Here is a 16,230-nt window from a genome sequence, read left to right as displayed (position 1 = left end):
TCTGTACACAATATGACTCTCTCACCTTTTCTGGCAGACAGAGCCCTCTCTGCTCACCACCTCTCCTCTGTCCAGGAAGGTGCCCAAAATTCTGGAGCCCGAGATAGAGTCTGTCCCGGGATTTAGGTTGCTTCTTTCTGTCCTGAAGCTGTGTAGCTTCTGTGGTTCACACTCTTGCCAGTGCAACATGGCATTTGGTTTTCTAACAACAAATGCAAATTAAAACAAAAACATTCATGCTGGTGAATGTGCACCACGCCCTATTCTTGAGACCAAAGACCTTGCATTGTGATATATAAATGAATGAATTGTGAATTGCAGCCACTGATTCAAGAAGTGGTATTATTCAGCCAGGCAAAATATTCTCTAGCCAATCAAATTGCTTGAAAACATAAATGTAGAATTGTGCTCTCTTTTATAATTGTGTTATTTATATTCTTAAATTATTTGAGCAGTTTGAGCTCAATGTTGGGGAATGAATTGTTTCCATAAGCATGTAGATTTATAAAAAGAAAGAATAAAGCCCACAGCTAGGATAAAAAAAATTGAATGTACATACATACATCTTTCTGTATGAAAAAAATAATAATGGTACAATTTCAAAAGTGCCTTGAAGTTCAACTGCAGATGATTATAAAATATTAGAACCATGCTAATGCCTTCTAGTCTACCTATCCTTCCATTAAATTACATGTTTGATGAAGGGTAGAAAACTATTAACAGTCGAGCTTTCATAATGACAAGCCGACATGACACATTATGTGTCTGATAAACTTAAAAAAAACAGGACGTAAAGGGCGGAGATGAGCACACTTGACTTCTTCTTTGGGACATAAATGTGAGTGGCAAAGGAAAATATCAGCTACCCCATGAGATTACGATATGACGATTCCCCAGGCAATGAGGAAGAGAAGATAAGGACCTGGGTTGATGCCCGCTGATCTGGACTGATAACTCAACCTTGCAAGTTTGTAAATTAAACTTTTCATGCTTTGATTCCCCAGTGCTCATTAAAAGGAATGCGTGTGTTTAGGGTCGCGCTTCTTTGTTTCTTCCAAATTTTAACCATTCATAGAACTCACCAGAAAATAAAAATATAGCAGTTGAATATTAGGAACTCTAGTATTTCCAATAGTTTGAAATTTTGAAACCCAAGTAAGTGGGTGAGGAGCAGCAGACAGGACTCCTCCTTAGGGTGGGTCCTTAAGGTGGGTTTTTGAACAGGTTCTTAGGGTAGCTACTTAAGGTGGGTTCTGGGTTGTTTTAGAATCTTCTTTATTCAAGAATAACTGTTTAAGAAACCCAACTGGTCTACATATAGATACTTGAGAATTTTTTTTTTTTTTTTTTTTTTTTTTTATTCAATTCATGGGCCTTCCTCTTCCAATGATAACAATTTTGTAACACACTTAGATTTCAAATAAGTCTCACAGTTCAGGGAAAATTAACTGAAATCAGAGGATGTCCATTATTTTATTGAAGCCTGATATTTACAATTATTTTACAGATAAAATTTAAAAGATGATGGCAAACTGTTTACTTCCCAGAGAAGTGTTGTTTTTATTCTTTTATTTCTGAAATTATAATTACAATGTTTCTCCTTCCTCTTTCTCCCCATATACTTTCCCATGTATCCTCTTGGCTCTCTTTCAAATTCAAGGCTTCTTATCAATATTATTACATGCATATGTATATATGTATGTGGGTATATATATATATACATATGCATGTACACACACATATATATCTTAATATACATATGTTACTTGTATGTTTATTTTTAGGGCTGAGCATTTGGTATCAGATAACCAGTTGTTGAACTCTTCCCAACATTACATCACAAAATCCACTTGTTGACATCAACAGGTGCTAATGAAAGAATAGGGTATATTCACTATGATTCCCTTCTTGTGTGTGTTTTATAGTGTGCCTCTTTCCCTGTTTCAACCACAGAAAGCTGATTCTATAGTAAACTTATTAAAATTTAAGTAATAACATTTCTCCTTTTAGAGAATTGACAACTTAAAAGTTATTATTTATAACTTACTATTGAAATTTACGAGAGCTAGGGCATCTACACAATTTACACATCTTACACAATTTCAGAGGGTACCAGAAATTCATTTGTGGGGACATTGAGTTTTCCAGAGTTTATTTTTTTTCTAAGATGTGGTGGTTTAGTACCACTTTTTATTCTACAAGATACCTCAGAAATCCCTGTAATAGATGCAACATGTTTATACCTAACCTAGAACAAGAAAAAGAGTAAGACAGAGGAATGCATCCTTGGAAGAACTTAGAAAAAAGTTGCCAAGTGACAATGAGTAGCAGAATGAGAAATATTGTGTTCAGAGTATTGATATATGATCATTGTAACTATGGAATGTGTGGCTCTGAAAGACACTCATAATTACTAAGGGTAATCATGGCATTGTATGTCAGAGAAATCCTCATTTTCAACCACCTGAAAATGTTTCCAGACTGAATGACTTTTCCATTGGACTGAAACCAACTCATAATTAACTATACTGATTCTCATGTTATGTCTCCAAGCATAGAGAACTGAACCCACAGCTTCTCATTTCACTTAAGAGACCTCAGGAAAATACATGAACTAATACTTGAATAATTTTATTTATAACCCTAAACTTCATTTATATAAGCATATATCAAGTATAAAAGTATTACTTTTTTGCAAATATATAATTTTTTCTAAAAATTACATTTATATGAACAAGTATCCCATATTGGGGGAATAAAATAATCATCAAACTTATTCTTCTGAAACTTCAGTAAAACCCATTGAAGATATTCTATCCAAGCAGAGGAATACAAATGACTCAAACATATATTTTATGTTTGAAAAGAATACCTTTCTGTATTGGCTTTTCTGAATTTTACATCCTCATCAAATAGGAGAAGAGCTAGCTTCAGAAGTCTGTGGTCTGTGGGTTAAAGGTTGCCATGGAAGATTCTATTAAATGCAGCTTGTATCAGAAGGACATTTTACTTCCGGCATATTCCATGATTTATCAGCAGGAAAGCAATGCTGTTGGGCAAATGATTGGGCCTCAGCAAATGTCTACTGAATGAATTGAAAGAATAGTGACTCAGTAAGTCAAGAGCCATAGCATTTTAGAATGCAAAGAAACACCAGGAATCACTTAGTTCAGACAAGTTAACTTGTTAGTAAGAAAAATGAGACCCAGCGAGCCCAAGTCTAGTGACCGAAGGCATGGAACTGAAGGGCTAGACGTCTACGAGAAACCAGTGTTCAATCTCATTCTCAGTCCATCGATTTTTCTTGAGAAAATAAAAGTAGACAAATAACAGAAAAAATGCCAAAATGTGCATGCCATTCAGGCACATACAACCAGAGAAAATCAGTGTTTTTCCTCTTCCTTTCTTCTATTTAAGATTTCTAATAATTTTTGGATTTGCACCTTAATTGACTGAAATGATTCTAAATTGGTGTGTTGGGCATAGTGATATTCAGGGTAACAAAAGATTTGATAAAAGTTTGTTTTTAGAAGCAATTCAGCAGTGTTTTAGCTTCAAGTGATTAATAGTAGCAATGATCAGTAATAGTAATTAATCATCTATGGAAATACCAGGCTTAATGTCATGTGTGCCAAAGAATATTCAGTGGAAATTATTTTCATAGAAATGTTGAGAAATTCTGAAGTCAATAATCCAAGTAAATTCCTTTATAAATAGAACTTCCCTCATATCTAAATTTCTGCCTCAGCATTTACTGGAAGATAGTAAAACTATTTGAAGCTACTCTTGGTCCATTGGCCAATCTTTCACTTCCCCACTAAGTATCAAGGGATGGGTCAGAAGATAGAAAAGAAATATGAGGTCATAGGTGTGAAACTGTGTTCTTCAGAGACATCAGTGCTACTCAAAGAATGCTTTCTGGTCCCCAGTATCAAGTAGCAAAAAGTGATAGGTTTTGTGTAGGTGAGAGACAAGAGATAAAGTATATTGACCTGGAAATAGTCAGCCAAGCAGATCCTCAGTACAGGAGGCTCAGTTTAAATGTTTACATCACTGTCACTCATGGAACATTTTCATGTTAAGTGTTGCATGATACTCTTTTCTCTCCTTCCTTACTAGTTTGATGACAGTTGACACTTTGAGTTTCATGTTTATTTGTGCATTTCTAATACCCAGAATATAGTCTCCTACTATTGGGATCAAATAGGTGACTATAATATAAACAATGGTGAGTAGTTTTCTCATTGTTACATCTCCAGCACTAGATGCTTTGCACGTAGTACCTTTGAATGAAATACTCTTTCTCATCTCTTGAAATCAGTCATGGCACAAATTTCCGTGCTCTCTTCTGCTTTCTTTAATTAAAAAATAAAAAGATATTCTGTAGTCCAAGTTCTCTAGCTTATACTGGTTTTACTATAGGCCACTTTATTGTTTGTATTATTTTAATGAGTGATAGCAATAAATCAGAAACATAAATGCAGAACCTTGGTCAAACCTCCTAAGAAGCAGTTGATGTGTATATGAGTGTTGTTACATAAATAACAGTATGTAGCTATTTGCCAGAGCCACTTCTGACACTTCTTTCACATGTATCCACTTCTCTCTTTACTTGAGATATGGAAGATATCAAAATAAATTCATTTTCATTTTTAAGGAATTGCCATTCATTTAAATGTAATAGATTCTGACATGGCAGTGCAGGTTTCCTCCATGTTACTGTTATTATTACTTCTTTCTTGAGTGATTATTTACTAAAACTCAGATAATCCATAAACTCTTACAAAGAATCATTTTAAAGTCCATATGTATCAAGCTTCGGTTTAGCCTTTATTCTCTCTGGGTTAAAATACACTGGAGTCTGGAGGCTGCAGATTGAGCAATTAGGGCCTGCTCACAAACATTTCAGTACTAAACGTTTTCTGAATGATAGGGTACTTGCCCATTATGTTCCCTGTCTGTCACTGGGTTCATGTACCATCAACCCACAGTACAGATAGGCATGAAGTAGTCTGGTTTTTAGTACATGTTACTATTTAACCATTCAAGTTATTTCCTAATGGGATTTTAAAGACATTGTGCCAGAATTCTGAAGCTTTTTCGTTTTCTCTTTTGGTAAAATGTGCTGAAGTATAAGCTCTAATAGATTTTTTTGGTTATTAATAACAGGTTTGTAATATTATAACCTAAAGAGGAATCTGAGGTTGAAACCAAGACAGCAAAGTTTTTATTCTGGTTCTCTCCCAATTAGCGATACTTCCATAATTTTGATGTTTGGGTTTTTACCCTGATGAATAAATGAAATAAATAATATCAGATTCTTCTTTAACTTACATATTTCACTACCTCAAGTGTATTTTTTTTAAAAAGAATTTGCCTACTCATTTATATTATTTCATGGAAATTTGCTTGTTTATTTTTTGGTTAATTTCTGTAAGGTTTATCTAAGATAAAATAAAACCTGATTGGATATTTTGTAAAGTACGTCTTATTGCTGCACAATAATAGAAGTTAGCTTCAGAATTTATACACGTTCAATTATATTTAAGAACTTTATAACCTTTTACAATCTTGAATTAAGTCAAATATCTAAGATGAACTATTCTTTCTTTAAATCAATGTTATTTTTCTCTATAATAATGATTTAACTTCATTTTATAAAGGGTAATAGCAATAAGATGATGTTGTTTTCCCTCAGATTATTTAGGAAGTGAAGATTTAATCAAACATGAATTTCAAGAGGCAAAGTTTTCTAGGTTTTATTTTATCTTTATTATCTGAGTCAACCAATTTTCTTATTTAATTCAATTAATTATATTAATTAATATATTAGTAAGCTGCAACCAATTGCCTTTGTTCAGTCAAGGATATTTTTGATATGATAGTTGTGTACTTAACTTTTGAAGTAGAAAAGCAAACAAAGCAGGTCTTTCCCTCAAATCTTCAATTATGTCTACTTACTTCTATCATGTATTGAGTTAGGTTTCTGATTTGTATTGAATGCAGTCTTAGAACCACATAGCTTTAGCAAAGCTGTACAGATCTATGTGAGTCAGGATTACAGATGAAGACTAATGTAATCCAAAACACCGAACATATGGAGTAGATTCTCAACAAGGAGCCTGCCTATAGAACAGTAGAACAGTAGAACACTATAGAACAGACTCTGGACAAGCAGCCAACCAGAGGATTCTCCATAGAGGTGTGGGTGGGGCCCCTTGCTCTACTTCTTACTCTTAAAATCTCATGTACTTTACTCAGAGATTTTACATTTGGTGAAGTACAGAGAGCTTGAAAACTGTAAATATAAGATCAAATTAATGAGATTATGTCTATGCAGGAAATAAGAAAGAATATTGTTCTGAGAAAATTTTATTGTGGACTTGTGAAGCTGAAAGACCCCCATTTCAGGGAATATCCTCTCTCCAGTCTCAGGATGAGATGACGCCCCAATAACTCAAGAGAAACCATTCTTGATGCAATATGCATGAGGTTTAATCAGGAAAAATCAACATGTTGAGGACGAGCTCATAGGAGATCGACCCTGAGCTGTTTCAACTGAGGGCTTTTAAAGAAAAGACCATAAGGAAGGGGTTGGGGGAAGTTCACAAAGAAGGTTGAGTTTACAGCTTTTCTCCGGAGGAGCTGTATGGCTCATTTATGGCGTAGGGGTCATAAGCTATCTTTTGGTAAACATTCATAAGCTATCTTTTGGTAAACATTCCTGGCTTTTAACACCAGAAAGCAGGGCCTGGCGGGCCATCCAGCAGTTATCACTTTTCTAGCTGTCAGGTAGAAGGACAGAAGGCTTCCTGCACCAGTCTGAGTTTAAGATGAGCCAGTTCCAGGGGTAATTAGTAATTCAGGCTGAAGGGAAAAGAACAAAGAACTCTTTTTAGGTGTCTAAGAAACAAATTGAGTTGGGGTCTAAGAAACAAATTGAGTTGGGGTCTTACAAAGCCATCGAACCTCTTTTTGTCACTCTGACACACTTGAGTCACTGATTCTTTGTACTGAAGGGATCCATGTGTTGAACCTACTGCCCAGCCCAAAATACAGTTTGTCAATTAAGGACTTTCTAAGTGAGAAATATGAGGCATAATTTTTATCAATTAGAGTGATGTTATTCCTCAAAAGGATGTGAAGATGCTTGCATCCCCCAAGTCTCCTTTAGAGAGTTTAAACATGTTTTGGGATTTAATCTAGAAGCATTTTATCACTTCAAGACATACCCAGCTATTCCATCTTGTGGAAGGAGTTCTGAAAACAGGTCTGACTGACCAGAGTCAAATGAGGCACAGTACCATCTGCCACCTAGGTGTTATCAAGAGTACAGTCTCTTAGGGTTATATTCATGACCCTAGTTCTTTTTCTGTATCTTCAACAGGGAATTCAGTCTGTTGTTTCAATGTGCTGTGTCAAGAAGTCATAATTCTTATTACTATCCCAGATTTGTTTGAGTGACTTAGAAGAGAACTGAAGTTCATTACACCAAATTTAACTTTGTACAAATCAAACTATCAAGAACATATAGAATTTTGATTCTTACACTTACTTTCAGAAAACTAGAATACCAAATATTATTTATTTTCATCTAAAAATTTGAAAAAATAAAATAGGTTTCAAATTCAATGACTTTCTTTTAGAATTCTCCTTCCAACTTTCTAGTAACATGAAGCAAATTAACAAAACTCCTCATAAATGGTCCAAGTTTATAATCAGATTTTTTTTAAAAAGGATATATATATATATATATATATATATATATATATATATATATGTAAAACACGTCTACAATTAATGGTAGTCTGCCATCAATCAGTTAACATATTATTTTTATGCAGTCTATATTCTTTGATAAGCCTTATGTGCTTGACATAAAGAACTAATTATACTATGTTTATTAATATATGCTGAAATGTATTTTAAATATGACTATCAAAATATTACTATTACAATTTCTATTGTTTTAGTTTTGTTAACAATTTTACCATTAATATATGCAACATTTTAATTGTACCATGACTCTTTTAATGAAGATGTTTTATTTTTCATTTTCAATTATTTTTATTTATGTGCCTTATTTTTTTCTATATACTGTATATGTATGTGTAGGTCCCTTAAAATGTGGGAAGAGAATTTTTTAGGTCCTGTAACTACTGTAGAGGTAGATATGAGCTGGTGGGTTGTGGGAACCAAGCCCAGGTCCTTGAAAAAAAATCAACAAGTACTTTTAACTGATGAACTCCAAGAAGAAAATATTTGGTTAGGATAATTTAATTTGTGCTCAGTTATCCAGGTCATTTAAATTTAAATTCAAAACAGTATACATACCAAGAACTGTGCAATCATAAGCATGTAACTAACTTGCTGAATTTTTGCCCTCTGAGATTAATACAAGTGGTACCCCAATTAAGAACATACCCTCATCAACTCTACTAAGAGCAGCTATTGTCTTAATTTACAGTAGCAGAGAATGCTACTTGCTCTTTTATAGACAGAATTAGATTGGCCCTCATGTCTGGCTTTCTCTTTATTGACTATGCTTCATATTATTACTCTTAGATTTATCTACCTGAAGTTCTGACAACTGTTGTTGTCTTCAGGCACACCAGAAGAGGGCATCGGATCTCATTACAGATGGTGTGAGGCACATGTAGTTTCTGGGAATTGAACTCAGTAGCAAGTGCTCTTAACCACTGCCTCTCTCCAGCACCTCTTCATATTTTAATGAAACTGTCCATTCATATTATCTATATAGATATAGAAGAATCTGTCCATTTCCTCTGTTAATTTTCTCTATTATTTGTCTTTTTAGGATTGATTTGCTAGAGAACTTGTGGAATGCTATGTTGCAATTCTTTGTGACTGAGCTAAAATGAAAACGTTTTTCTTAGATTTTTATTAATTTCTTGCACTTTTGTAGTATTACTGATGAACAGATTTTGTTATTTTAATTTGGATTAACATTTTATGCAGTTTTATGAAACTTTGTAAACTTTTATATTACAGATTTCTCACTGAAATTTTAACCATAGACCAGCTAGAATTGATTTGTTTCATTTGCTTGTGTAGATAACTAGATATCCCAGCCCTATTGATTAACTAATGGTCCTGTGGTTCCTCTTTACCTGAAATACTTAACTCAATGTATATCATTTCAGCATATTTGAAGTTATTTAATATTGTTTATCTTTATTTTCCTATCTGTGTCTATTGGTTCCTTTACTTGTCATAAATTTCTTACAAATGTCTACCAGTGCTCAAGAAAGTTTCCTCATCTCATTCTCTAGTATATCTGGCTCCTTGCGTTATTTTTTTTCCTATAGAATTTGTAAAGTCAACTAATTATGTCAATTTAAAAATCCATTGGAAATGGATTAAATTCACACCATTCCTGAAGGATCATTGGAAATGTAGTTGAATTTTTACTGATTTTACAGATTTCTTTAAATTTGTTGAAACACTGTTTCCCTGTAGTCTTTCTTAGATATATTACTAAACCAAAACACTCCCATGGATCATTTTTGTCTTTCAAATTATACAACGTAATGTCCTAATATGAAATTATTATCCTTAGCTGTAATCTTTACTATGTTCACATGCTTTTCTTGGTCACAGAACTAGTGTGACATTTAGTGTGGTATGGAATGGAGATGTTGTTAATCAGAATCCATGTCCTGGTTCTGATCTTAATGCGTGTATAGTGGGTGTATTTTCCTTTACAAAAATCAAATGTGCTGTATGTCATAGAATATTTGCCTCATTTATTCTACTAGGAAGCAATGAGGAAGACATGTGCCATTTACCAGCATTACCAGATGAATAACCTGTCTGAGTTTGTCTTTTAAATTCACACCAGTCCTGAAGGATCATTTCAGACACTGAAAGTTTTAAAAGATATATCATTTCCTTCAGTTATATGACATTTACCAAGTGGTCAAAATAAATTCTAAATGCATATTTTTGTGTTTCCCAGTATTGAAACAGTTGTTAAATTCAGCTCTCTAGAGACTCAGGAGGCTCCACTCTGGTTATTCTCATGCATGAATGATTCATTGTGCATCACTAAAAAACAATACTGGATCCAACTCCTGAACGCGGCTGGGTTGCCTTTAGATGTATAAAAGTAGGGAATGTTTTATTATGGATTCGGGTGTCTTTCCTGTGACTCTCCCCTAGAATTTGATTTTTTTTTTCATGAATACTAGACTTAAGTAATTATTTGCCAGTAGTCACTGGGGATTCTGATAGGGCTAGTGACACAACCTACCAATGTTCCGTCTGGCTTTAAGGAGCCAAACTCTTGAACTGAGCTCTGATTCTATGCCATGAGTGAAACTAACAAACAACACTGGCCATATCCTTGGTAGGCTTTGAAGCACATTACTGTAATCCTAGTGCTCAGGAGGCTGAGGCAGGAGGATTGTTAGCCTGATCTACATATTGAATGTCTCATACAAAATAGAACAGAAAACAAAAATCTCTTACCAGAGGAGGAGTAAAACTCATTCTGGTTTCTGAACATTTCAATGTGCTAGTAGAGATGGTGTGTTGCTGCCAGCAAACCAGATTTTTTTTTTTTTTTTTTTTTTGTTAGCACTTGCAATTCTCTTCATGGTGTATCACAAGCTAATTGCTAACCATAATCCTCTTTTGTTGTTGTTGTTTTGGATTTTTGTTTCATTAGAATTTTTGTTGTTCTTTTGGTTTACATGAGTTTTGGTCCATTCCCCTCATTTTGTGGGAAATCATGGGAACATCTGACTTACATCTTCCTTTGATTACCTTACTGTACTGGTGGGAGAAGGCTGCTCTTTCCAAATGGCCATATTTCTGTTTGATCTGTCTGGCATGTGGTGGGATCCACACTGAAACTTCTAATTATACTGAGCCATGTTGAGAATGTTGAGACTTCATTTGCATGCTGCTCCTATGATGTTGTTCTGGAACTTTTATCAGTCTCAGAGGAGCCAGCCCTACCATCTGCTTGGTACGCACAGGGAATAAATTAACCATCCAGCTGACAGCATCAGACTTGTGTATAACTCCTCCCTCCATGTGGGAGGGAGTATATACACATTCTGTAGATCAGTGTACTTCCCGATCAAATTCCTTCTTTTGTCTTTCTTTTCCCTATTACTAAAAAAGTATCATCTTTCTGTGATGAAAATCCTTGGATCTTCATTGAGAAAGACATTAGAATATAAATGTCTCCCTGAAAGCTAATTCCTCAGTTGGATGTTGCAAATGTTGCAAACGTTGGTGTCAGTCCCATCCAATATGCATTTGTGCTTCCTGATTCATGCCCTGAAGATAACACACTGCTACCTTGTCTGACCAGAGACTGTTTCAGCACTGCTTAAAAACTGACTTTTCAAGAATGTCACTTTTAGCTACTGTAGTTGATGCCCTACCCTCTGAAGTGGCCCTACCCTCTGAAGTGGTTTGTTTAAAGTGTACTGCCACCTAGGCCCATGTGAGTGCTTGACAGGGCTTTCGTCCTGAATATGCGTAAATATACGTAAAGCAGAGGTCATTAGTTGTTGTATTTGTATCCAATATCTTGAGTAGTATACTTGCTGACTTATGCATGTATATATCTGTTTTCTTCTAGGAAAAGAAGAGTATATTGCCACATTCAAGGGATCTGAATACTTCTGCTACGACTTATCTCAAAACCCCATTCAAAGCAGCAGCGATGAAATAACTCTGTCCTTTAAAACTCTTCAGAGGAATGGACTGATGCTTCACACAGGGAAATCAGCTGATTATGTCAATCTTGCATTGAAAAATGGAGCTGTCTCTCTGGTCATTAATTTGGGATCAGGGGCCTTTGAAGCACTAGTGGAGCCTGTGAATGGAAAGTTTAATGATAATGCCTGGCATGATGTGAAAGTCACCAGGAATCTGCGTCAGGTAACAACGCAGTGGATAAGATAGTAACTGCCTTTGTTTCTTGCTACAGCTGTGCCTGTGGTACCTACAGCTGTCTGTATGGTACTTGAAAACCTTACCCACATGATATAGGGCTCCTGAGATTAGCTTTTCCTTCTAAGATGAATCTTCCTGCCACACTTGAGCAGGGGCATATCTAGAAAGTTCTGAGGGCCCAAAGGCTATTTTCATACAGTGATAAATGATTATTTTCCAGAGGGCTGCAAGGATATTCCTTCGACCTGCCCTTCCTGTAATGTGTATGATTTTGATTTCTTTTTTGTTTGACTGAAAATTATAGTTTTCATAGTGATCATTTGGAAGCATGCACATTGGGGTCATTAAATCACACTTCCTTTTTTGTAGTTTAAAAACAAAACAAAACAAAAGAAAAAACAAACCTTTATTTTGACCCTTGGGATTGCATCAATTTCTATTCCCTCCCCTTCCCAATCCCATAATGGGAACATAAAATGTCCCTGAGGGAAAAAAGATCAGTATTGTGTGTAACCTATGTTCTGGTTTTTGTTTATGAAGATAATTTTAATTTAGCACATATACTTTAACTTAAACTATAAATGATATGAAAAGTCACTTCATCCTCTTCTATTGGAAAATATGCATATTTACACATTTAAATTCTTACACAAGTCTATATACTAGAGAATTCACACTCTTCACAGAATCAATAAGTCTACATATACTGTATGTTTTCTAATAATACGTATTACAGTATATGATGAAACCCAGTTAGATTGTTTTTGTGTTTTTATCATTATGAGTTTTGATTACATGACATTTTACTTTATAATGTATCATTTTCGTAAGTGCTGACAGTGACTAATTTTTGAATGGTAAATGCTTATCGAAAACTAATATTCTTAATGTATTTGTTGTTTCTCTGAACAGTTGCAGAATGACCGATTGACTTTGGTTTCCCTTTACTAAAATGGCCCTTTTTCTGAGCTGTTAACTAACCCTTTCCTTCCTGCTTCTGAGAGGCTTGAACTATTGGAGCTAGACAAGAGAAAGTTGCTTAGGCAGGGAGATTTAGCTACATTCGGGCAGACAAGCAAAACTAAAAAACTCTGAGAATTTCCAAGGCTTTTCAGATGCCCATGGGCATGGGAGGAGCCACATGCTTCCCAGTGTTGGGAGGGGGTGGCCACGTCAGCCTAGTTATAAATCATGGGTTTTCTGGAAGTCTGTCTCTTTGGTTTTCTGTTTTCATTTTTTCCTCTCATATACTCACCAAGAGACTAGAGGCTCACTTGGGTGACCAGAGAAGGAAGGGTGGGCCTTGAGGAGCCCACTTTCTAGATTTGCCTTTGCTCAGGTTACAAAGCAAGTTGAGAATTCGTAGCTCCAAGAAAACAGAAGTTTATGCAGCCAGGGTGCATGTGCAGCAGGAGAGATTACAAACAAGTCCATTCTACTCATTATGTGTGTCAGGATCTCTGCTCTGTTTCATTGCAGTATACTGTGACCATAAAGTCCATCAATATGACCGAAGGAAGGTTTGGAATTGAGGAGGAGTCCTTGTATGCTGTAAAATTGAGTAGTAGGGCAAAGTCAACTGATTCCTACTAATTTGCTGGGACTGGGTGTGGGTATGGAGGGGGACTATGATGGGGCCAGGGTGACAATGACCAGCTGATAGGCTTCAGGCCTTTGAATGAATCTTTTGCATATGTTTACAATGGCTCAGTGGTCCTCAGGAAGACTAAGGGAACAGTGCCATATGTCTGTTTCTGTCTAGTGGCAAGAGATGAACAAGGGCAGGAAAAGACTATCTCCTCTGTGGGAGGCCTATTTGTTAGTCTGCTTTTTCTTGTAAAATTTTTTTGCCCTTTTTCTATGTTACTAACATGCTTAATAACTAACATGTCATTCATGGAATGTTTCATTCTACTAACCGTTACCTGAATCAAAAAATGTACTAACATGGTAGAGACCATCATATTTTTTAAGTAACGATCGATCGTTATTCTGTTCACAGTTTTTAATTTCCTTTCTCCCCCCTTCTCCACAAAGCACTCAGGCATTGGACACGCTATGGTAAACAAACTACATTGTTCGGTAGATATCATTCTAATTGTTTCTTATTTTGGGTTTGCCGTGTGTTTTCTTTCTTTCTTTTACTGTAGACATCATTAACAAAAGAGGAACTGCGGTTGGTACTCTTCTGCTTACCTTGACCTCCTCCTTTTCATCTGTTGTTGACTCTCTTATTTTTTACCTGTTCCTGTCAACCTGTTTTCGAACTCACCTGTAGGGGCATCGTTAACGTTTCAAACTTTTTTATTTTTATTTTTATTTTTTTTGCATCCAGCTGTGGTTAACACGAGATAAGAAAATGGTGGCTGGCCCGAGTGACCGCAGGCTCAGCCAGTCTCTAACCATTCATGATGCATGGCATGGAAACTTGGTTTGGGAATGTTGGAGATGCCACACCCACTCATCTTTACGTCATCATTATGCAGTTATCTTTCTCCTTTGGTTCTCCCTGTCTTCTTTTCTTTTTCCTTTCCTTTCCTTTCCTTTCCTTTCCTTTCCTTTCCTTTCCTTTCCTTTCCTTTCCTTTCCTTTCCTTTCCTTTCCTTTCAGAACGTTCTGTACCTCCTGCATGCGCATCGCTGGTGCTGCTTCACTGATCGTTTTGCGTCTCATCTTCCCTCAGCATGCTTCAGGCACTTGCATGCTCAACAGTTGCTGCTCAATAGTGCAAATAGTGATGTTGCTGGAAATAGCTTGCGCCTTTTCTGTTAACAAGGTGCACGTTGTGATTAGTGAATAACAGACGACTAAACTTTACTAATATGTACACCAGCAAAACTAACCTAGGAGGCATTTTACTAACACCATTTTTGTGTCTGCTAAATAACTTTTGAGTTGCAGCAGGGATGATGCTGACACTAGTTCAATGATCAGTTAACTCTCTAACTAGATTAGAATCTCTCAGGGCTAGCTGAATAGAATCCAAGAATAAACCTCAAACAGACATGAAAATGGGTTCCGCCACAGGGCTAAAACTGAAAACCAAACAAACATAAAAAAAAAAAAAAGCAAAACAAAAAATAAAATAAAACAAAACACAAAACAGGCATATCCCAGGATTACAGCGTGTAGGTCTGAGTATAGCGTGTCCTTTCCCTGTGCTTTGTTATCTAGGTGACAATATCAGTGGATGGGATTCTTACCACAACGGGCTACACGCAAGAAGATTACACCATGCTGGGGTCTGATGACTTTTTCTATGTTGGAGGCAGCCCCAGCACAGCCGACCTTCCAGGGTCACCAGTCAGTAACAACTTTATGGGCTGTCTCAAAGAGGTAAATATTGATGTTATGGAACCCTTCTTAAATCATGCACTCATCTTTGCAGATCTGGACTTAGCACTTGTTTTCTGAAGATCTGATGTTCCCAGAGTGAATGACACAACCTTCAGTTCAGCTTTGTGTTGCTTATGCAGAGTTGGGTGGTAAAGTGCAACTCATGCATCTTGCTGAGGAGCAAGGCGAGGCTCAGCTTCTCACAGTGGCCGTTGTCCTGGATAGCTTTGTATCAGCTCTAAGAGGACATCAAACAAATGATAAAATGATATTTGTGTCTAAATTTGTACTAAGGGATAACTGTGGTGAATTGTATGAGTGATAAGAACAAGAAAGAAAAAAATGAGGTGACAAGAGAAAAGGACATGACATATATTAATAAAGCTAAAACAGAAAACAAAACCCAAAGGGCATAATGAACCAGTTATGCTGCCATATTTTAATTTTTCCTGAAGGAGGGAGACCTGTGTCCTTTTTGATCTGGTAAGTTGACTGGATATTTACCCGAAGAAAACAAGAGCTCAAGAGAACAATTTCATCCCCCGTCATCAACTGTCAGTGTCTGCTGTAAATTTTTATAAGATTGCAATTTGTAGAGAAAGACCAGAAGGGCCTGGAATTTCAATTTTATATTCTATAAGAGTTAGTTTTTTAAAATATCTATTCAATCATCATAATTTTTTTCTGACAATTGGAACCTGGAGTCCTTTCCTTGTTGCTTGGTGGAATAATTATCAACTTACTAGTTATTTAGGCACAACAATTGCTACTGGAAAGCAATGTTATAGTTTGTTTTGTTCTAAAGAAAATACTCCTATAAACTTGGTTGAGTTATTTTTTATGTTTATTTTTCATCCAACAGTGAAAATGTCACTGATGAGCTCTGTCATCATTATTTGTCTTCCAAGTATTACGGCTGTTTCTGCTCATGTACGTGTGTGTGTGTGTGTGTGTGTGTGT

At 35.8% G+C, this 16,230-nt stretch overlaps 1 protein-coding gene across 27 annotated transcripts in view; it reads left to right on the top strand.

Moving 5' to 3' along the window:
- The window catches only part of Nrxn1 (neurexin 1), a 1,070,033-nt gene that overhangs the window by 377,265 nt on the left and 676,538 nt on the right, over positions 1-16,230 (top strand). For 16 of the 27 annotated variants that reach the window (XM_029531581.1, XM_029531578.1, XM_029531577.1 and 13 more), the window contains 3 exons: positions 11,618-11,919; positions 13,972-13,995; positions 15,109-15,270. In XM_029531581.1, coding sequence (XP_029387441.1) covers positions 11,618-11,919; positions 13,972-13,995; positions 15,109-15,270 — 488 coding nt within the window. The remainder of the gene's footprint in view (positions 1-11,617; positions 11,920-13,971; positions 13,996-15,108; positions 15,271-16,230) is intronic. The other 11 variants (XM_029531586.1, XM_029531588.1, XM_029531592.1 and 8 more) reach the window with 1 other exon arrangement.

The sequence above is a fragment of the Mus pahari genome, chromosome 18 (assembly GCF_900095145.1).
Source record: "Mus pahari chromosome 18, PAHARI_EIJ_v1.1, whole genome shotgun sequence".
Classification (NCBI taxonomy): domain Eukaryota; kingdom Metazoa; phylum Chordata; class Mammalia; order Rodentia; family Muridae; genus Mus; species Mus pahari.
Note: the sequence above shows the minus strand (reverse complement) of the source record. Positions and strands in the feature narration are given on the sequence as shown.